The 20119-nt window shown below is 50.7% G+C and overlaps 3 protein-coding genes across 5 annotated transcripts; 2 read left to right on the top strand and 1 right to left on the bottom strand.

Annotated features, from left to right (window-relative positions):
- Positions 1-1994: 1994 nt before the first annotated feature.
- SEBOX (SEBOX homeobox) lies at positions 1995-3058 on the top strand. The gene is given in 4 exon segments (XM_055258176.2): positions 1995-2168; positions 2334-2494; positions 2641-2826; positions 2828-3058. Coding segments are annotated over 4 exon segments (660 nt in total). The 5' UTR covers positions 1995-2050; the 3' UTR covers positions 3023-3058.
- Positions 3059-5210: 2152 nt separating this feature from the next.
- Positions 5211-9682, bottom strand: TMEM199 (transmembrane protein 199). Of its 2 annotated transcripts, none has more exons than XM_055258175.2 (6): positions 9386-9682; positions 8290-8363; positions 7879-7968; positions 6696-6738; positions 6420-6532; positions 5211-6114 (listed from the first exon to the last, which is right to left on the bottom strand). In XM_055258175.2, the coding sequence occupies exons 1-6, from the start codon at positions 9594-9596 to the stop codon at positions 6019-6021; spliced, it is 627 nt and encodes a 208-aa protein (XP_055114150.1). In that variant the 5' UTR covers positions 9597-9682; the 3' UTR covers positions 5211-6018. The 2 variants fall into 2 exon arrangements, with proteins under 2 accessions (XP_055114150.1, XP_063484829.1); XM_063628759.1 differs by having other exon boundaries at positions 5211-5598; positions 9386-9646.
- POLDIP2 (DNA polymerase delta interacting protein 2) lies at positions 9672-19989 on the top strand. Of its 2 annotated transcripts, none has more exons than XM_055258170.2 (11): positions 9672-9980; positions 11396-11477; positions 12687-12784; positions 13477-13573; positions 13962-14037; positions 14255-14362; positions 15431-15567; positions 16430-16456; positions 16660-16785; positions 18049-18128; positions 18947-19989. In XM_055258170.2, exons 1-11 carry the CDS (start codon positions 9820-9822, stop codon positions 19059-19061), a joined length of 1107 nt encoding a protein of 368 aa, XP_055114145.1. In that variant the 5' UTR covers positions 9672-9819; the 3' UTR covers positions 19062-19989. The 2 variants fall into 2 exon arrangements, with proteins under 2 accessions (XP_055114145.1, XP_055114146.1); XM_055258171.2 differs by having other exon boundaries at positions 9693-9980; positions 12741-12784.
- Positions 19990-20119: the final 130 nt, after the last annotated feature.

A 20119-nucleotide genomic window follows, 5' to 3' on the forward strand; every position in this document is an offset into this window, starting at 1 on the left:
TCTGATGATGACAGTTACCAGGCCAGCCTCCCTGGGTGAGGCTTGCTTTGCCCCTTGGAGTTGACTAGGGTCTTGGAGGAGAGAGAAGGGGCAAGAGGTGGTGGGGTTCTGGCTCAGCTTTTTTGTCCATCCTGATCTGAAATCATAGCTCTGGCTCCTGAGCACTTGGGGAACCAGTCACTGTGCCTCCCCAAACCCACCCCTAGGGTGAGCCTTTCTTGAGGTCTCTGTCTAGGGTCTAGGATGGGGAGCAGCAAGACCAGGAGAGATAGTGAAGGGCAGAAACTGAAAGGAAATTCAAAAGCACACACTTCTTATGGAAAAGTGGCCCACCCAGGAGCCCAGGAGTTTGAAGCTGCAGTGAGCTATTATTGTACCACTGCACTCCAACCTGGGCAATAGAGTGAGACTGTCTCTAAAAACAGGACAAAACAAAAAAAAGGGGGAATTTTTGGCTGGGCATGGTGGCTCATGCCTGTAATTCCAGCACTTTGGGAAACCAAGGTGGGAGGATTGCTGGAATCCTGAAGTTTGAGACCAGCCTAGGCAATATAGCAAGACACCATCTCTACAAAAAATAAATAAATAAGTTAGCTGGGCAACTTATGGGTGGTGTGTGCCTGTAGTCCCAGCTATTTAGGAAGCTGAGGTGGGAGGATTGCTTGAGCTTGGGAGGTTGAGGCTGCAGTGAGCAGAAATCACACCACTGTACTCCAGCCTGGGCAACAGAGTGAGAAAAAAAAAATTTAGGCCAGGCATGGTGGTTCATGCCTGTAATCCCAGCACTTTGGGAAGCCGAGGCAGGTGGATCATGAGGTTAGGAGTTCGAGACCAGCCTGGCCAACATGGTGAAACCCCGTCTCTACTAAAAATACAAAAAATTAGCCAGGTGTGGTGGCGGGCGCCTGTAACCCCAGCTACTCCGGAGGAAGAGGCAGGAGAATTGCTTGAACCTGGGAGGTGGAGGTTGCAGTGAGCTGAGATCACGCCACTGCACTCCAGCCTGGGTGACAAAGCAAGACTCCATCTTGAAAAAAGAAAAAAATTTTAAAATTTTAAGAAAAAATGGCGCCGGGCGCGGTGGCTCACGCTTGTAATCCCAGCACTTTGGGAGGCCGAGGCGGGCGGATCACGAGGTCAGGAGATCGAGACCACGGTGAAACCCCGTCTCTACTAAAAATACAAAAAATTAGCCGGGCGTGGTGGCGGACGCCTGTAGTCCCAGCTACTCGGAGAGGCTGAGGCAGGAGAATGGCGTGAACCCGGGAGGCGGAGCTTGCAGTGAGCCGAGAGCACGCCACTACACTCCAGCCTGGGCGACAGAGCCAGACTCCATCTCAAAAAAAAAAAAAGAAAGAAAAAATGGCTCAGAATGTCCAAGGAAGAGAATACTGTACACATAAACATCTTTATCATCTTTCTTAGAACCCCTCAACTGCACCTGTGGAACCTCCTCTGGTTCCAGGTTCTGAACCCCAGGAAGTCCATCTGGCTCTTGAGTGGCCAGAAAGAGAAAGGGTTAGATGCAGGCAAAGCTCTAAAGCAGACCTGAGGGCAATCTGGTGGTGACATCTGTTCCCCAGTCCTGCTGACAGCGGCTGGCTCCCATTCATCCCACTGACACCCTACCATCCTTCTCATCCTGTCCCACTTCACCAGCCCAGTCCCCAGTTGTGGGAGAGGACTCCACTCCCTCTCCCCTGAAGGCAGCCAGGTTCAGAGCACTAAGGGCTCCAGAAGGGGCAGCCAGTGCCTGGGAGCGCTGGAGGGATGGTTTTCTTTGGCTGCCTGAAAGGACCACTGGGAGGATTTTCATGAAGTATAGGATTTCAGGTACGGACTGCCAGTTTGAGGTTTGAGGAGGGATGCTGGGTCCAGCTTCCTTTGTGAGACCTTGGAGGGGCAGGGGGTACACAATTTGCCCCACCCATACCCTCATAAGCCTAACCCGGCCTCCAGCCTCCCTTCTTCCCCACCGAGACTTCTCTGCCTTGCTTGAGCTGGACTCTAAACCTCTCCACTCCTGGAGGCGGGGCCAGCCGCCCTGAGCATGAGAAAACCCAAATGGGGGGGTCTGGTGTGGGCACAGCCCTGGCATGGCCCTCTGGCACAGCCCTCTGGCACCTTATCCAGCTCCATGCCCAACCGTGTGGATGCATCCTCAGCAGGTGATCTGATGGGGGAAGTGTGGGCAGGGTGAGGACACGGGGCATGGAGGGATGAGGAAGGTCGAAGAGGGGTGGGAGTAGGGACTTCAGGGTTGATTGAGGGCTTTGAGGCTGGGTGGAGGCTCTTGCAGGGAGTCCCAGCTTGACCTCCACCATGGCCCGCAGACGGTGGCAGTGGGTTGGGTTCCCACCGGAGAAAGCGGACCGTCTTCAGCAAAGGGCAGCTGCTGGAGCTGGAGAGGGCGTTTGCAGCATGGCCCTACCCCAACATCAGCACCTGTGAGCACCTGGCCTGGGTCACTCGCCTTCCTGAGGCCAAGATACAGGTGAGCTGTGACCCCTTCTCACACAGCCAACATCTGGGCTTGGCCCACAGCCCCTTCGCTGGGTAGCCTGCCTTCAGGCTGTTTCCCCTGTCCCTGGGTGGAGGGGATGCTGGGGCCAGAAGAGACCACTTCTTCTTTCCTAGCAGGTGTGGTTCCAGAACCGCCAGGCCAAAAGAATCAAGAATAGGAAGTTATGAAGTCTAAGCCCCAGGCCTGAGTACCCCCAGAGCTCCTGTTTTCTTCCAGACACCCTCCAGCAGCCCTGGGATCCCCAAATGCCAGGCCAACCTCCACCCTCCAGCAGCACACCTCAGCGCACCTCAGTGTGTGTGACACAGCTCCTGTCCAGCTCCTGGCTTGGGTCCAGGGCAGGGCTGGGAAGGGGCTAAAGCTGTAGCCCCATGGGGACCAGCTGGGGCTTCAGAGGTCCACCCTTCTTTAGAGCAAGCTACTCCCCAGACTTCACTAGGCAGCCTGTCTGACCTCATCTATGCCTCGGCCGTTGTCATCAGTGTGGACCACTCCTAGTCTTGGTCCAGAACTTGCAAGACCCCTCCTCTGACACCTGTAGCCCACCCTGCCCCTCCTGGGATTGAACACATCAGAAGTGGATCCCCTGGCCCCACTTTTTATGCAAAGGGATTCCCTATGGGAAAGGAGTTTAGCTCAGGCATCCTTCCCTTCTACTGGCCTCCAGGCCAGCCTAGATGCAGGTCCTATGCACGCTGGGGCCTGGCTCCTGCCACCCCACACCCTGACCCCTTTGGGGCATATGCTCATTGTTGTGGCAGGAGGTACCTTCAGAAGGATGAGATGAGGGCCATGTTTTCCTCCACTCTTGCCAGGCCTGGTCCCCAGTTCTCACCAGCTGATGACCTCCTCCCTCTGAAGGGGCAGGCTCCTGTCTCCTGAGGTATCTCCAGGCCATTACCTTGCTAACTGCTAAGTGAGGTAGGAGAGTGCTACTCCTCATCTAGACTGCTGGAGAGCCACCTTCTTTATGGGTCAGGGCCCCCTCTCTTGACCATCGACCACCTGGACAAATTAATCAGAACTATGGATGTGAAGAGGGAATGGCATTAAAGTAATGAAACAAAGATAGGAAGCTGGGGCTTATGTTGTTTTAATTTTCACAAAGATCAGATTGGCTGCCCTCTGACGTGGGGCTGTGGAGACAACCCGACAGATCTGGGATGGAGGCAGGTACAGCAGCATTGGGTTTTGGTATCACCATCATCTGTAATACCAACTAATCTCCAAATAAAACCCAAACTCTGTACCTTAATCTGGATTGTTGTGCTCTGCAAATGAACGGGGACGAGGGCCGTTTGCCATGGAAATTTATCTCCATCACCTAATCCCTAAATAGGGCCAGGTTCCACACAGATTCTTGGTGGGAGGTATTACCCAGGCTTCAGCTGGGATTAGAGGGATAGTTAATTGAAGGGTTTAGGACTCTGACTGACAAGACCCTGGGGAGATGAGAGTCTCTGCTGGCACCCCCTGCTCCTGGTCCCACTGAGTCTAGGACATTCCAGTCACCTCCAACTCTGGAGCTGCTCTGCTTTGGAGAGAAAACCATGGTGTTTGCAGTCTGCACTGGATTCAAATCCTGACTGTGATGTAACTGTGGCAACTCTGGAACTCTATGTGACTAAAAAATGGGGATACTTATTTGCTCTCTGTTTGGGGTCTAAGAAATAATGTAGGTAAAGGGCTTTACATGGTGTGTGACACATCGTAAAAACTCAGAAAATGCTAGTTCCCTCTCCAGACAGGCCCTAAGAAACTGGGAAGGCCCCAAACTTCTTGTTCTTCCCACCTCCTGCCAAGCAGTCCCTGGACCCAGAGTGCATTAGAGAAAGCAGGGCATAGTGAGGCAGGAGTGGCTAGAAGATGAGAGAGCTCCCTTCTGTATGCTGAGAACTGGAGGACAGGGCATTTGGTTCTCCCCTCCCCCTGCCCCCTGCTTTTTTATTGCGACAAGGTCTCACTCTGTCATCCAGGCTAGAGTGCAATAGCATGATCTTGGCTTACTCAGCTTACTGTAACCTCTGCCTCCCAGGCTCAAGTGATCCTCCCACCTCTTGAGTAGCTGGGACTACAGGCGTGCACTACCATGTCAGCTAATTTTTGCGTTTTTTTGTAGCGATGGGCTTTCGCCATGTTGCCCAGGCTGGTCTCGAACTCCTGAGCTCAAGAATCCACCCACCTTGGTCTCCCAAAGTGCTGGGATTACAGGCATGTACCACCACGCCCGGCTAATTTTTTTGTATTTTTAGTAAAGATGGGGTTTCGTTATGTTGGCCATGCTGGTCTTAAACTCCCAACCTCAAATGATCCGCCTGCTTCAGCCTCCCAAAATGCTAGGATTACAGGTGTGAGCTACCTCACCTGGCCCAGTGTAGCTTTTTAACACAAATTTTATACAGCTCAGGTTACTGGAAACACTGTAAAATGCCACCTACTTTTTCTTCTCACAGCTGACACTTCTCCCAACTAACAGAAACTGGCAAACATTGTAGAGGAAGTGTCCACTGAGTGAATGAGTATGTAATTTATGAAAACAGAAAAGTGCTTTGGAAAAAAAAAAAAAGACAACAGGAGTACATACAGTGAACCAAAAAGTGTACCAGGAGGAGCAGACCCTGAACAGTTAGAACTATGGAAATCGCTATGCTTTGTGTTGTCACAGGAGTTAAAAATAAGAATACCCTGGATACAATAAATATTTATTGGATAAATAACTAAGCCTGATACCCTTTTCAGTGCGTTATACAGACTCTATCATCACACCACTAATCTAAGTTCTCAGAAGTTAAACATTACAAGACTTCAGGACAACATAGGCATCTTTGGCTCCATTTAACAGAGGAAGAACCATACTGATCATTTGATCTCTATGAGTCTGTCTTATCTTCTGGAAAAGGGGCCTAATACCATTTCCTTTTGCAAAAAGGTAGCTGCCTTGCTTCCAGTTCTACCATCCTCTAGCAACCCATCTTTCTCTTGTTTGATGTCTCTGATCAGCTCCTCTTCCAGCACAACCTGGAGAAAGGGGATCCTTTCTGTTTTCTTGGAGGCTTCTGAACTCAGTTACAGGTCTGCATTAAAAATGTATGGAGAAAGCTGGTGATCAGTTTGTACATATGGACAAGTTCAAGGCAGTATGGTCTACTCTGGGAAGGCCTGGATTTCATTTGCTCCTGATGGAAAAACCTTAGTCCCAGCAGTGTCCAGAATGGACTGGAGAAGGCAGATGGGTACCAGATTCAGGAAGAGGTACTGATAGACCAAGACCAGTTCTTTCCGTTTTAAAGATGTGTTATCTCAATCTCCTCCAATGCTCCCTTTGGAAATTCACAGAAGATAGGGCTCCCCACAGAAACAGGAGCTGGCCTGGGCTGGTCTTCTGACTAACTGGAGCTGAATACAAAAAGTCTGATGGGTTGACTGAGTCGGTGACTGGCAATTGGAGCCTGAAGCCCCCAAAGTCTTCTCTAGACTTGATGATGAAGCACCAGTTACAGTTCTCCCAGCTCGCCTTCCATTGCCCGCACCATGACATACAGCTCGGCCAGACCCACCACTGAGGCGACGATCAGTGCAGCTAGCACCCGCTGGAGATGGGGAGAACCAGGCTTAAGGGATGCAGGCCAACAACCAGCTCTGTACCCCAGCACCTTTAATGAAGATGGAGAGCCCCCAACCACCCTCTAAGTTGGGGGCGGGGAAGAAAAGAGAATGTGGCTTCTGGGGTTATTACCTAACCCCCTGTGACTGCTGGAAAGCTCTAATGCTCCCCTTGTTAATGGCATAAATATCTGTTCAATACCTAACCTGTGCAAGGCACTTTCACATACGTCCTCCCTCACCCACTAACACCCCTACCTGGGGCACCCTGCCCTGCCCAGTGCCTACTCACCGAGGCCATTTCTGTGAAGATATATTGGCTTCCAAGGTAAGTACAGACGAAGGCAGCAACCACCGTGACAATGAAATTGAAGATGGTGATGACCAGAGCCTTCAATGATCTCACTTTGGGGAGGAGCCAGAGAGGGCTTCTTTAGTTCCACATTCTCTAGGAGGTGCTCTTATCTCATGGCTCCCCCACCAACTGGGTTCCAGTCAAACAACAAGCCTGAGTGTCATGACCCATCTCAGGAAGAGGTTTTAGAAGTTTGATCTCCTAGTACCTCACCTTGCTTTCCCAGGTCGCTGAGAGTCCCACCATCTCTCGTATCCTGGGAAAAAGAAAAAGATGATTCAGAATTGAAGCAGCTCAGAGAGCATCCATCGACAGTCTGGGCTCAGCCCTCTCTATTCTCCAACACATTAACTCTGCCCTCTCCATGGATTCTTTTGTCTGGAACCATTTTGACTCTTTTCTGGACCACAGAACAAGCATTTCGGAGAGAGGACATAGGCTGCCAGTACCCATATACTCTCCTATTCCAGGGTAGGAGCATGCCATAGAGTAGTAGGGAGCCCTGTCAGAAGAAAGGCTCCAATGGCTGGGCACAGTGCCTCACCTTGTAAACCCAGCACTTTGGAAGGCCGAGGCAGGAGGATCACCTGAGGTTGGGAGTTCAAGACCAGCCTGGCCAACGTGGTCTCTACTAAAAATACAAAAAATTAGCCCAGCGTGGTGGTGCATGCCTATAATCCCAGCTACTTGGGAGGCTGAGGCACGAGAATCACTTAAACCTGGAAGGCGGAGGCTGCAGTGAGCAGAGATCCTGCCACTGCCCTCCAGCCTGGGTGACAGAGTGAGACTCCATCTCAAAAAAAAAAAAAAAAAAAAAAAAGAAGAAGAAGAAGAAAAAAAAAGCCTCCAAGATTCATTCCCACTTTTTTTTTTTTTTTTTTTGAGACGGAGTCTTGCTCTTGTTGCTCACGCTGGAGTGCAATGGTGCAGTGTTGGCTCACCGCAACCTCTGCCTCCGCCTCTTGGGTTCAAGTGATTCTCCTGCCTCAGCCTCCCGAGTAGCTGGGATTACAGGCGCCTGCCACCATGCCAGGCTAATTTTTGTATTTTTTGTAAAGACAGGGTTTCACCATGTCAGCCAGGCTGGTTGCGAACTCCCGACCTCAAGTGATCCACCTACCTCAGCCTCCCAAAGTGCTAGGATTACAGGCGTGAGCCACCGCGCCCGGCTAACTCACTCCCACTTCTATGATGTTTAAAACTTGGTCACCATCTCAGCCCAGAGTCTCAGTGAACGAGATGGGAACTGTGTTGAGTTTGTATGCAGAGCTCCTGTGGTCCCTGAACAGTATAGAAACCAAGTTTCCATGTTTTTTCTAAACTCTGTACCTTCTTCCAGTGTAGGGCCCTACTCTGAGGGGCTACCTAGACCATGTACTGAAGAGCAGGCCCTTACCTGACAAGTGACGTTGCGGGTGATCCGCTTATATTCCTCATTGGCCAGCTGTATCTTAATCTTCTCCAGCCGGGCAACTAGTTCTGGGTTCTGAAGCAGAAAAATCAAATGAGAAGAATGATATTCCCAGCTTGTTAGAAAGCACATCACAATCATTGGTTCCAGGGGAAAAGCACTGCTAAAGGTATCAGGAGACCCACATACTAGTTATAACTCCAATGCTTTGAAACTTTTTTTTTTTGGATCTCAATTTTCCAAACAGTTGACGGGGAGGACAATATCTGGCTCCCCCAGATCCCAAAGATTTCAAAAACAATTTTTCAAGCCTAAAAGTTGATTTATAAGTTCACTGTATCATGGATAAGCCCGACTCAGTCAATAACCACTCTCACAAACGTATCCCTTACATACCCGTGGAGGCTTCACAACCTCTGGGAGATAGATTTCACTGCCTTCTAGGAGCTCATGGAGGTATAGTTTGGAATCTGAGAAGAAAAGGTTTCACAAACACAATGATCCACAGAGCTGAGGTTGAGGGTTAAGATCAAGAGGGGTCTAGCCCTTCTTTCTACCAAAATAAAACAGGGCCATCTCTACATTAATCCATTTCCAGGATCATTTTCAATTGAAAACAATTTTGGATAATTCTATATAGGTATCTCCCAGTGCTGCACAGGTGACTTTAGCTGTCAGCTCTCAATTATCCTGCCAGTGTTACAACTAACACGCAAGCCATTTACTTGTGCCTTTGGGTTAGATCAGTCTGTGGCCACAGTAGCTCTTCCCTAAATAGGTTCAGGTCATAGTGATGCTAAATGCTCAGAAGACACTAATACTAGGCAATCTCTTTCTAAGTCCTTTCTAGTTCTAATAATAGAGCAGTCTACCCTTTGCACTTCTGGCTGGTCTATGTTACCTCTGGCAAAATACCTTATGTGCTAGTTTGTCCTATTCCTTCCCTTTACACATAAGGGAACTGAGGCCCAGCGAGGAGAAATGACTCCTTCAAAGGATTAGTGACAGAGCTAGGACTGGAACTCACATGCTACTCCCAGGCCAGATCTTTCAACACAGCTTTTGTCATCCCATATCAAAAACAAAACAAAGTATCAGATTTCACCACTCTTGCTTCTGAGGTGGAAAGAAATCCGGATTCCTACAAGCTCACTATGCTAAGCTGATTCCTAAAGTGGAGAAAAAAAAGAGACAGAACCTGTGATATTTGTATTTAGTAAAAACCTAGACTTTCTCAAGGGTGAATTGGCCCTAGGTGTGCCTGGAAGTGAAGAGGAGGCTCTCAAAAGAGCAGAAACGGCACAAGCAAATTGGTCATCCACGAGGAATTCCCATGGGAGTTAAGAAAGTGGGTGGCCCTGGGATTTATGGGGTGACTCTTCGCTTGTCTAGATGAGTGCTCCGTAGAAGAAGGGAAATGATGGGAAAAGACCTCAGGAGGGGATCGATCTGGACACAAGGAGGCGACCCCGGACTGGAGACTGGGGCTCACCCCTTTCTCTCAGGTGCTGGTGCAGATCCCGGATGAGACGGAAAGAAACCAAGCGTTGGGGGCCACTGGAGCTATCACTGCCCGTGTGCTTCTTCCCCAGCGCGGCCTCAAGCTCGGCCCGCAGCCTTCGGGGTAGCCGCTCTGGCTCCAGCTCCCCGCCGGGGCCCAAAGCACGCACCAATCGCTCGCCCGCAAGCAAAGACGACGCCATATCTAGCTGACTCTCCGGTCAGGTGACCCCCAACCCGGACTTCCGCCTGCCGCGCGCCGGAAGTAACTCTGCGCGCGCCGGAAGTAGCTCTGAGCTCCGGGTTGGGACCAGGCGGGCCAAGAGGGCCGGGACGGCGCGCGGGGCAGTGTGGGACGGGGGCGGAACGCCGCCCGGCCGCGGGTCGGGCTGTGTGTCAGCAGCCGGGCGGGCGCTCGGGCGGGACATGGCAGCCTGTGCAGCCCGGCGGGCCCTGGCCGTGGGCAGCCGCTGGTGGTCCCGGTCGCTGACTGGGGCCCGATGGCCAAGGCCGCTGTGTGCGGCGGCTGGAGCTGGGGCCTTCTCGCCAGCGGCGACCACGACGACGCGGAGGCACCTCTCGTCCCGGTGAGGGACGGAGCCAGGGGGGCGCGAGGACTGGACCTGGAGCCCAGAGAGTGTGTTCCCAGTCAGTGCGGAGGCCAGGGGCCCGGGCCTGCTGAGGGTGACTGGAGTTTGACCCGGGAGAGGGTCCCGAGCAGGGAGCCGACCTGCGCTGTCTGGGACATGTGCCAGGAGCAGGGAAGCCAGCGCGGCCCAGAGCCCTGGTTGTACAGGGCTGGCTCTGAGGGGGAACAGGTTACCCTCCCCGAGTGAATCCTACTTCCCCGGCTGGGGTCCCCAGCACCGATGTCAGAGGGCAGCTTTTTAATTCAGCCCTAGGGCTTTGGCTTGAATCCTCAGCCTTTGGATTTGGTCAAGGTCTCCCTCAGAAAGATGCTAGAGATGGGAAACGAGACTCTTGGGTGTGGACCCTCGTAGGCCCCAGGTTTCCAAGTGACTTCGGGGAGATCGATTTTCTATATGTGACTTGGGCAAGGGGGTTTGAGGCCATGGGGATGGTGTGGAAACTGTTTCCGCGAATGGGACAGGCGGATCAAACGGGCTGGTGGATCAGTGGGAGGAAGCATAAAGTTCACATCTCCAAAACAGTAAAAACAGCCTTTATTTGAAGGGCCCCTAGAAAGAGCAGCCCTGTTCAGAGTGGTGACTGACATTTTAGTGGCTGATATTAGACACTGACATTGGGGAGAGAGGATAGCTATTTGCAATTTAAGACCCCTGTGAGAATATGAACAAAAACGATATTGAGAGAGGCGATGTGCCCTAGGAAATCCAGAGATGTTTAAGCTTTTCAAGGGCAATGTAAGGGCTACAGGTTAGAGGGGGAGATGGACATGGAATTATAATACAGGACAAATATTTTTTGAGCACCTCTTCTACACTAGGCTCTGAGGGGGCAGTACCAGCTGCTAATCAGACTCAGGCATTGCTCCCAGGGAATTTACAGTATTTCATAAAGATAAGACATGGACACAACTGAAATGTAAAGGGGGCAGGATATTGTTTGATGACTTGTGATATAGAAAATGTAAGAAAAGAAGAAAAAAAAGATATTCCCCTTCTCAAAAAATTGAAAAAGTGAGCAAGACAGTTAAAGTGCTGTGGGAGGTCAGGAGGGTGGGTTAGGGAAGAAACAAGGGCAGGGGTACATTTGAGCAGAGTGTGAGAGCATGATATGAAGAATGCCCAGTGAAGAGAGAAGACAGTACTATGGGAGCAGTCACATCTAACACTGGGAGACTGTGGAGGTTTTCACCAAGGAGGAAGAAAGTCTTTCCTGCTCCAGCTGGTCCCACTATCCCAAACCCTTCTCTGCTGTCGTCGCCCTGGCCCCTCAGTATCCTAGGAGCTTTTTCTGATGGATAAGTACCATTACCTTCTCAGCTTTTCTGTTGCTTGTTCTTTTCCTTCCTACTCAGAAACCGACCAGAGGGCAAAGTGTTGGAGACAGTCGGTGTGTTTGAGGTGCCAAAACAGAATGGAAAATATGAGACCGGGCAGGTGAGTATTGGGCTGGGTCATCTTTCATTTTCACAGAGTGCTCTGCTTCTGAAAGAAGTCAGATTAGATCACAGGCCTGCATGGTATGGTGTTCCATTCATTCTACCTTGATGTTTGGTGCCAGACCAGAATCAAATTTTTATTTATTTTTTATTTTATTTTATTTATTTATTTTTTTTTTGTGAGACGGAGTTTCAATCTTGTTGCCCAGGCTGGAGTGCAATGGCATGGTCTCGGCTCACCGCGAGCTCCACCTCCCGGGTTCAAGCGATTCTCCTGCCTCAGCCTCCCTAGTAGCTGGGATTACAAGCATGCGCCACCACACTCGGATAATTTTGTATTTTTAGTGGAGATGGGGTTTCTCCATGTTGGTCAAGCTGGTCTCGAGCTCCCGACCTCAGGTGATCCACCTGCCTTGGCCTCCCAAAGTCCTGGGATTATAGGCGTGAGCCACCGCATCCAGCCCAGAATCAAATGTTTATAGATAGGGTTTCTGTTCTCCTAGATTTGAATGCACTTAATGTGTCAGTGGGTTCTCTTTCCAAGTTAGCGTGGACAGGGATGGTGTGGACTATAGTGAGGTTTAGCCAAGTTGCTGAAGATTTCTCTAACATAGTGGATGGTGGGAAGCCGTGGAGGGAGCTTTCAGAAAAGTAAACCTTTGATGCTTTGCCGTAATAAAATTGGCTTCAGTGTGGTAAACTCTGGATGTGTGGTTCTTTTTCTATATCAGCTTTGTTCTGGGTCCACTGGGATAGATTTAGGCCCTTCTAGGATATTGTAGATAAGGAAAACTTTTTGTTTGTTCAACATTTTATTTTTCTGTGTGCCTACAATGGACCAGACATTGTGCATTAGGGTTAAATCAGAAAGCAAAGTAGACATAATTCCTGCCATTGTGGAGTTTCTAGTCTAGAAAAGAATGAACGATTTGCAAATGGCCCATAGCTGTACATTGTGCTAAGTGGAAGGGGGGTCAGGGAAGGCTTCCTGGAGGGCTGAGCTTTTACCTAAAGGATGAGTAGAGTCAGCCAGGTAAAGAAGAAATAAGAGTGTTCCAGCATTGGTCTGGTTGATCACAGACTTCAAGGGAAAAGGTAGCAAGACCTTGTGCTGGAGTTGCCTCCACCTGTGCTGCTTTGTGGTCTGGGGCCCGTCTGGATGGATTTGCTGGACTGCAGACTCGCTGAGGCCCCTCTTTCCTTCCAGCTTTTCCTTCATAGCATTTTTGGCTATCGAGGTGTCGTCCTGTTTCCCTGGCAGGCCAGACTGTATGACCGGGATGTGGCTTCTGCAGCTCCAGAAAAGTAAGTTTCCCTGTGGTAGTGCCTCACAGTATCCTCAGGAGGAAATGGCAGACATATGTAATTGGGGTACTAGGGGTGAAGACAGAGTCCTCCTAGGCCTTGGAAACATCCCCAGAGTACTTCTCTGGGACTAAGACCCATGGAGACAAAAGTGCTGAGTGCCAGGGATAGTCTAAGTCAGAGAGTCCCTTTAGGCCTCCCCAGAATGCTTTCCTAGGCCACTCCTAATTTTCATTATGAGTACCCCAGAGGGCATTTGGGGGACAAGTCTTCTTGATTTCTTGATGTTCAGCTGGAGTCTTTCCCTCAATCTCACATCATCCCTAGAATACATTAAAACAGAAAAGGTTCAGCCCCATTAAGTGATCACAGACAGTCCCTGGGATATAAGAAGACAAGAGTACTCTGGGCCCTGGGGACTGAGGTGGCAATTTTATTTTCTCAACATGGCCCCCTTCTTTTAAGAGGTATCCACACGGTCAGATGATGGCTCCATACCATGGTCTTCCATGCTCTAATTTGCCCCAACTGAGGAGCAGCTGAGCTGAGGTGCTGCAGAGCAGGTATCCAGCTGGTGCTAAAGCCCCTTCAGATCAGGGACCAGCCTCTTTAGGTCAGGAGGAGTAGGGAGCTGAGTCAGCCACAGCTCCCATTTCTCCTGGTGATCTTGGCCTCCTTCTCCCACCCCATAGAGCAGAGAACCCTGCTGGCCATGGCTCCAAGGAGGTGAAAGGCAAAACTCACACTTACTATCAGGTGCTGATTGATGCCCGTGACTGCCCACATATAGTAAGTAAGCAAGATGGCTGGGCTTGGGGGTCTTCTCCATGGAAAGTCCTGCATCCCAGTGGGGACAAAGGGAGGGAAGGAGGTCAAACAGAGCCCAGGTCAGTCCTGGTCCCCAAGGCCTTGTACTGCACAGTCGCCAACAAAGCCCTGATTCACGTCTTTTTTTTTTTTTTTTTTTTTTGTTGAGATGGAGTCTTACTCTGTCGCCAGGCTGGAGTGCAGTGGTGAAATCTTGGCTCACTGCAACCTCCGCCTCCCGGGTTCAAGCGATTCTCCTGCCTCAGCCACCCAAGTAGCTGGGATTACAGGCGCCTGCCACCACACCAGGCTAATTTTTGTACTTTTTAGCAGAGACAGGGTTTCACCACTGATTCACTTCTTGCCTTAGTCTCAGAGATCTCAGACAGAAGCTGTGACCTTCTTGGCTAACCATGATGACAGTCGGGCCCTCTATGCCATCCCAGGTGAGTAGTTAGCATTTGAATGGTGCCCGTCAAGAAGAAGTCTGGTGTGTCTCAGGGAGAGGATTCTGATGTCGTGTCATCCACTGGGAGGGATTATGATGCTGAGAGGTATGATACCAGGGTTATCCCATACTGGAACAAGGCCAGTTAATGTTTCTTCTCAACCCCATCTCCTCTCCTGTGAGTTTCACCACTGTCTTTTGCATCTCTGTGCCAGGCTTGGACTATGTCAGCCATGAAGACATCCTCCCCTACACCTCCACTGATCAGGTTCCCATCCAACATGAACTCTTTGAAAGATTTCTTCTGTATGACCAGACAAAAGGTAATCTCTGTCAAGAAGGGGAGGTGGAATGGGAGGGCCTTTTCATCAAAGAATATCATAGAAATAATTCCAGGGCCGGGCGCGGTGACTCACGCCTGTAATCCCAGCACTTTGGGAGGCCCAGGCAGGTGGATCATCTGAGGTCAGGAGTTCGAGACTGGCCTGGCCAACCTGGTGAAACACTGTCTCTACTAAAAATACAAAAATTAGCTGGGCGTGGTGGTGGGCACCTGTAATCCCAGCTACCTGGGAGGCTGAGGCAGGAGAATCACTTGAACCCAGGAGGGCGGAGGTTGCAGTGAGCCGAGATCACACCATTGCATTCCAGCCTGGGCAACAGAGTGAGACTCCATCTCGGAAAAAAAAAAAAAGGCCCGGGCGCTGTGGCTCACGCCTATAATTCCAGCACTTTGGGAGGCTGACATGGGCAGATCATTAGGTCAAGAGATCGAGACCATCCTGGCCAGTGTGGTGAAACCCTGTCTCTACTAAAAATATAAAAATTAGCTGGGTGTGGTGGCGTGCGCCTGTAGTCTCAGCTACTTGGGAGGCTGAGGCTGGAGAATTGCTGGAACCAGGAGGCAGAGGTTGTAGTGAGCTGAGATCACACCACTGCACTCCATCCTGGCAACAGATCAAGACTCCGTCTCCAAAAAAAAGAAATAATTCCAAAGCTCTATTTCCGCAACCCTTTTCAACCTCCTGTCACAGCTGTCATGCCTCATAGGTGTCATACCTGACAGATGGCAGTTATTTCCTTACAGATGTGGAAACTGAGGATCAGGGATGATGACAAGGGACTCAAGGGTGTTAGTAGCAGAGTGAGGGCTGAAAACCAGGGCTCTTAGCTCCCAGTCCGATTCTGTTCCCATAGTATCACACTAGCTCCTCAGGGCTTATTCTTGGTGGCAGTCCTGTGCCTTCTTCCAGCCTGTACTTTTGCTTCATGTATGAGCACCTTGTTTGCCTGGGCCACCACTAGGGAGGGTTTCTAGGAGGGGCAATCACACTGGACTGTTATCTAGTCCACAACACGCAATTGGACTAACCAATTGTGTCTTGCCCCAGCACCCCCTTTTGTGGCTCGGGAGACGCTAAGGGCCTGGCAAGAGAAGAATCACCCCTGGCTGGAGCTCTCCGATGTTCATCGGGAAACAACTGAGAACATACGTGTCACTGTCATCCCCTTCTACATGGGCATGAGGGTATGTGGCCAGCCTGGACCCTTTTTAGCAGGGGTAGGCCCCAAGGTGCATGGTGTCCTTAAGGTGACTGCCGGGGGAGGGGAGTCTAAATATAAACCATGTCCCTGTGGTTCTGCTCCCAAGTGGTGGCATGTGTTGGGTGGGGTTGAGTAGCCTCTAGACAGTGGCTGACACCAAGACCTAGAGCAGGCAGGAAAACTCATAGGTCCCAGGAAGGAATCCTTTATCCTGTCTCTTCCCTCTTGCTCAGAGAGAGCCAAGTTTATGAAGAGTATACACATAATTATTTAAATCAGTGTAGGCATAACACTTTTTACACATTATAGATACTTACACATGGCCTGGCTGTAAGCATGTGCAGTGGTGGGGCGCCCAACTCCACAGACAGCTATAGGTCAGAAAAGTGTGTATAGTCAGTGCCTGCTTAGATACAAATATAAATGAAACACCGTCCCTGTCTTCCAGGACCTTATAGTAGTGGAGGAGGCCAACTTAAAACATAGCAAGGGACAGTAATGGGAGACAGGAGGAGGACAGGGGCTCAGGGCAGCAAGGATGGGGGCGGGGCTGGCAAGGAGGGCAGTGAAAAAGGTAAGAGCCCTGTAGCTGATTTCCGTTGGCATCCAGCTCTGTTGGCGATCTTGAAGGGATGAGGAGTGGGGAGGCCAGGAGTGGATACAGGGATGTTGCCTCCCTGTGGGTGTGTAGGCCATGGTTCAGCTATCATCCTTATCCCACAGATACCCTCAGCTTGGTCTGTCTGCAACCTTCCTGGAATACATCAACTGCATTGGAGAGATGTTGATTGGAACACACTTGGTCTTGCCCTGTGGGACTTAAATTCTTTTTGTTTTCTCCCTAGGAAGCCCAGAATTCCCACGTGTACTGGGTGAGTGTCACTGTCTGGGAGAAGGGGAGCTTGTGGGATGTGCCTGGGGGTCAGGGTGGAGGTGGGGGAGCTCACCTTCTGGCAGGAGTGGAACCTGTGCAGCGCACGTGTCAGCTTTGTTGACTTTCGCTTTGCACAGAATTCTGAGGAGGGTTACCCAAAGTTTATTCTTTTTAAACTCTCTCTCCCACACCCCCCCCCAGTGGCGCTACTGTATCCGTTTGGAGAACCTTGACAGTGACGTGGTACAGCTCCGGGAGCGGCACTGGAGGATATTCAGTCTCTCTGGCACCTTGGAGACAGTGCGAGGCCGAGGGGTAGTGGGCAGGGTGAGCATCCCTGGTCTAGTAATTCTGGTCCTGTGCAGCAAGCCTGGGGGCTTAGTGCATGGCTTCCTTCTCCTTTGTTGTTATAGACAGAGGCTCACTTTGTGACTACATTGTGTTGTTTTGGGTTAGAAATCGTAAAACAACCCCATGAGATAGGTTTCTTAAAACCCATTTCATAGATGAAAAGAGTGAGACTAAGAAGTTAAATAACTAGCCCATGGTCCCATAGCTAGTAGTGGCAGGGCCTCGATTTAAACCCAAGTGAGTCTGAAGTCAAAACTTGTGTAGTTTTTAAAACTGGTATAGTGTCTTTTAAAAATCAAAATTTGAATGTTGTTAGGTGGGGCACGCACCGCCACCAATCCCTGTGGTCTTGCCTCTTTGCCCCTTTACATGTTTACATCCTCTGCTGGTCCTTGAAGAGATCTGATTTTATAATTCCTGCCTACCCAACGCTGTCTCCTGAGAAATAAAGTCACAAGCAGTACTGGTGTCAGGGGCCACATTCAACAAGCATTTATCAAAGTCAGCGGGGACTGGGGAGGCAGTTGGGCAAGTGAATAAGAACAGGTCTTTGGATTTTGCTAGTCACTTCAAATTCCAGCTGAGTTATATATTAGCATAACTTTGGGCAAGTTATTTAACCAAAATCTTAGTTCCTTACTGCTAAAATGTGGATCACATCAGTTATCTTATGATCATTAGGAGAATTAAAGCAGCAGAGGTGTGCAGAGTACCTCCTGTGGTGCCCGTAGCATGCGTGAATGGACACTGGGGGGATATCTCCACAGCAGGTCCTTTGTTTTGAGAGACAGGGTCTCGCCGTGTCACCCAGGCTGGAGTGCGGTGGCGAGACCATAGTTTACTTTTCTGGGCTCAAGCAATCCTCCGCCTCAGCTTTCTGAGTAGCAGGACTACAGGCACACACCACTATGCCTGGTTAATTTAAAGGTTTTTTTTTTTTTGTGGAGATGGGGTCTCACTGTGTTCCCTGGGCTGCAGAGGAGGTCCTTTGCCCAGTGCCTTCAGACATTCAGTCTGAGATTATCTTTCCCAGAGCCAGCATAAAAGGCCCAGGCCAAATGGCCATCTGTGGGAGGAGGTACTGGCAGGAAGTGTATCATGCTGTGGGAGTGCCTGCTGTGGTGGTGGCTGGGTAGGGGACATCCAGTCTTGATGAACTGGCAGTCAGCATGTAACCCTGGGGTGCAGGAAACATGTCCCTGGGGCTTGGCCTGACCCATTTTGCCTAAACCTTTACAGGAACCGGTGTTATCCAAGGAGCAGCCTGCGTTCCAGTATAGCAGCCACGTCTCGCTGCAGGCTTCCAGTGGGCACATGTGGTGAGTGAGTGTGCACAGCAGTAGGGGCCACCCAGCTCCACAAACAGAAGCTGTAGGTCAGAAAAGTGAGAGCTTAGAGCTTGCCATTAACTCTGGGCCAACTTATTCTTAGAGGGAGCCTTATCTGCTATATTGTTGTGTGGGACTTGTCTGATTTTCTAGTACTGCCTGTTTCCCAGTTCCCTATGACTTAGGCCAAAGAGGTCTGGTGATTTGATGCTGCAGAGTTGCTCATATAGTTGGGTTTTTTCCCTTGGTGTTTCACTCCTTAACCTGAAAATGCAATTGGCTAGCTTATGCAGCATGTATCTAAAGGCCACAATCTGGACAGCTGTGTTTTTCCTTTTTCTTTTGTGAGACAGTTTCACTTATTGCCCAGGCTGGAGTGCAATGGCACAATCTTGGCTCACTGCAACCTCCGCCTCCCAGGTTCAAGCCATTCTCCTGCCTCAGCCTCCCGAGTAGCTGGGATTACAGGCATGCGCCACCACTCCTGGCTAATTTTGTATTTTTAGTGGAGACAGGGTTTCTCCATGTTGGTCAGGCTGGTCTCGAACTCCCGACCTCAGGTGATCTGCCGGCATCAGCCTCCCAAAATGCTGGGATTACAGGCGTGAGCCACTGCAGCTTTTTCTTTTCATGGATAACCATGAGGGGCTCTTGGGTCTCTGGACCAGTCATCCTGTCATGAGCTAGAGATAGAAGAGAGCTCAGGCTCACATGTCCTCTGTGGCTGGCAGCTGAGGGCATGGGGCCATCCAGATCCTTAGGAGGCCTCAGCCCTGGCTCCTTCTAAACCAGCTTCTCTCTGACTGCAGGGGCACGTTCCGCTTTGAAAGACCTGATGGCTCCCACTTTGATGTTCGGATCCCTCCCTTCTCCCTGGAAAGCAATAAAGATGAGAAGACACCACCCTCAGGCCTTCACTGGTAGGCCAGCTGAGGCCCCAAGTGCCCAGGCGCGGTCACTGGGAAGAACAACTCTCATCCCACAATTGCTGCAGAACTCTTCTCTCCCCATCATGGGCCACAGTGGGTCTCTCAATTTGATTGTGGGGTTCTTTTTGTGGAGAGGGGTGGTATAACTTTTCTTCAGAAGACCCATGTGGGACACCTCCAAGGCTGGCCTCCTCATAAGCCCTGCCTACACCATGTTCCAGTAAACCTCTCCACCAGGGAACTGTGTTCAGCTGCCACAGGCCTGGAGGAGTTTCCTGGCCTGTCACATGAGGTTTGATCAGTAAACCAGTGCACGCTTGGCCACCCTTGCCATTTCTGCTCCCAGTCTCAGGCTCCCCTTCTGACCCAGTGTGCACTCTTGACTGCTTTCTTTGTTGCCCTTCCAGGGAGCTGCCCCCCTGGCAGGGCATGTGCCTGTTTCCTTCTCAGCCTGGAGCCTGGCTGGACATCTCCTAGGGTCACTGTGCCTCAGCTAGTTGGTGGGGGTGCTGGACTGGACTCTTGTTCACTTTACCTTCTGCCAAATGCAGAGAGGGAGGCCAGTGTCAGGGTTGAAGTGGCCTGGCTCTTAGCACTGACCAACCATTGCCATTTCTGGCCTCGCTAGGCCCAGGAGAGGAGGGAGGCAAGCCAGTCGGGTTTCCTGGAGCAATGGGTGTGTCGGCCCTCAGCATGACTCTGCCAAGCATCCAGACCACAAATGCAGGAATTTGGCCGAGGAGCAGCTTTAGGTATGGATGATGACCAAGCCAAGCTACTTCCCGAGCTTCTCTCAGATTTCCAAGAGCCAGAGATGAATTGTGCTGCATCTTGCCCCAATTCTTAGGATTTCTTCTCCTCCGCCACTGCAGTGATTGTTAGAGGTCGTTTTCTTGAATTAATATTAAATCACAGTTCCAGCCCTTGTTAGTGTTGTCCTTAGTCCTCCAGGGGGAGCTGGGGTTGCAGGGCAACAGTACAGTCGCGCTTACGACCTAGCTAGAACACAAGGTCAGATGATAAACAGACGCACAGGAACTCAGCCCATGGCCG

Source organism: Symphalangus syndactylus, chromosome 20, assembly GCF_028878055.3.
Source record: "Symphalangus syndactylus isolate Jambi chromosome 20, NHGRI_mSymSyn1-v2.1_pri, whole genome shotgun sequence".
Classification (NCBI taxonomy): Eukaryota; Metazoa; Chordata; class Mammalia; order Primates; family Hylobatidae; genus Symphalangus; species Symphalangus syndactylus.

What these genes read in the sequence shown, in the direction of transcription:
- TMEM199 (XM_055258175.2), bottom strand. Translation starts at nt 9,596, where the DNA reads ATGGCGTCGTCTTTGCTTGCGGGCGAGCGATTGGTGCGTGCTTTGGGC. An exon ending in AGGTTGTGAAGCCTCCACGG is followed by an intron (nt 7,969 to 8,289) that starts GTATGTAAGGGA and finishes TTTCTGCTTCAG; the next exon opens with AACCCAGAACTAGTTGCCCG. An exon ending in CCCGCAACGTCACTTGTCAG is followed by an intron (nt 6,739 to 7,878) that starts GTAAGGGCCTGC and finishes TCTTTTTCCCAG; the next exon opens with GATACGAGAGATGGTGGGAC.
- POLDIP2 (XM_055258170.2), top strand. Translation starts at nt 9,820, where the DNA reads ATGGCAGCCTGTGCAGCCCGGCGGGCCCTGGCCGTGGGCAGCCGCTGG. An exon ending in CCCGTGACTGCCCACATATA is followed by an intron (nt 13,574 to 13,961) that starts GTAAGTAAGCAA and finishes TTCTTGCCTTAG; the next exon opens with TCTCAGAGATCTCAGACAGA. An exon ending in AGAATTCCCACGTGTACTGG is followed by an intron (nt 16,457 to 16,659) that starts GTGAGTGTCACT and finishes ACCCCCCCCCAG; the next exon opens with TGGCGCTACTGTATCCGTTT.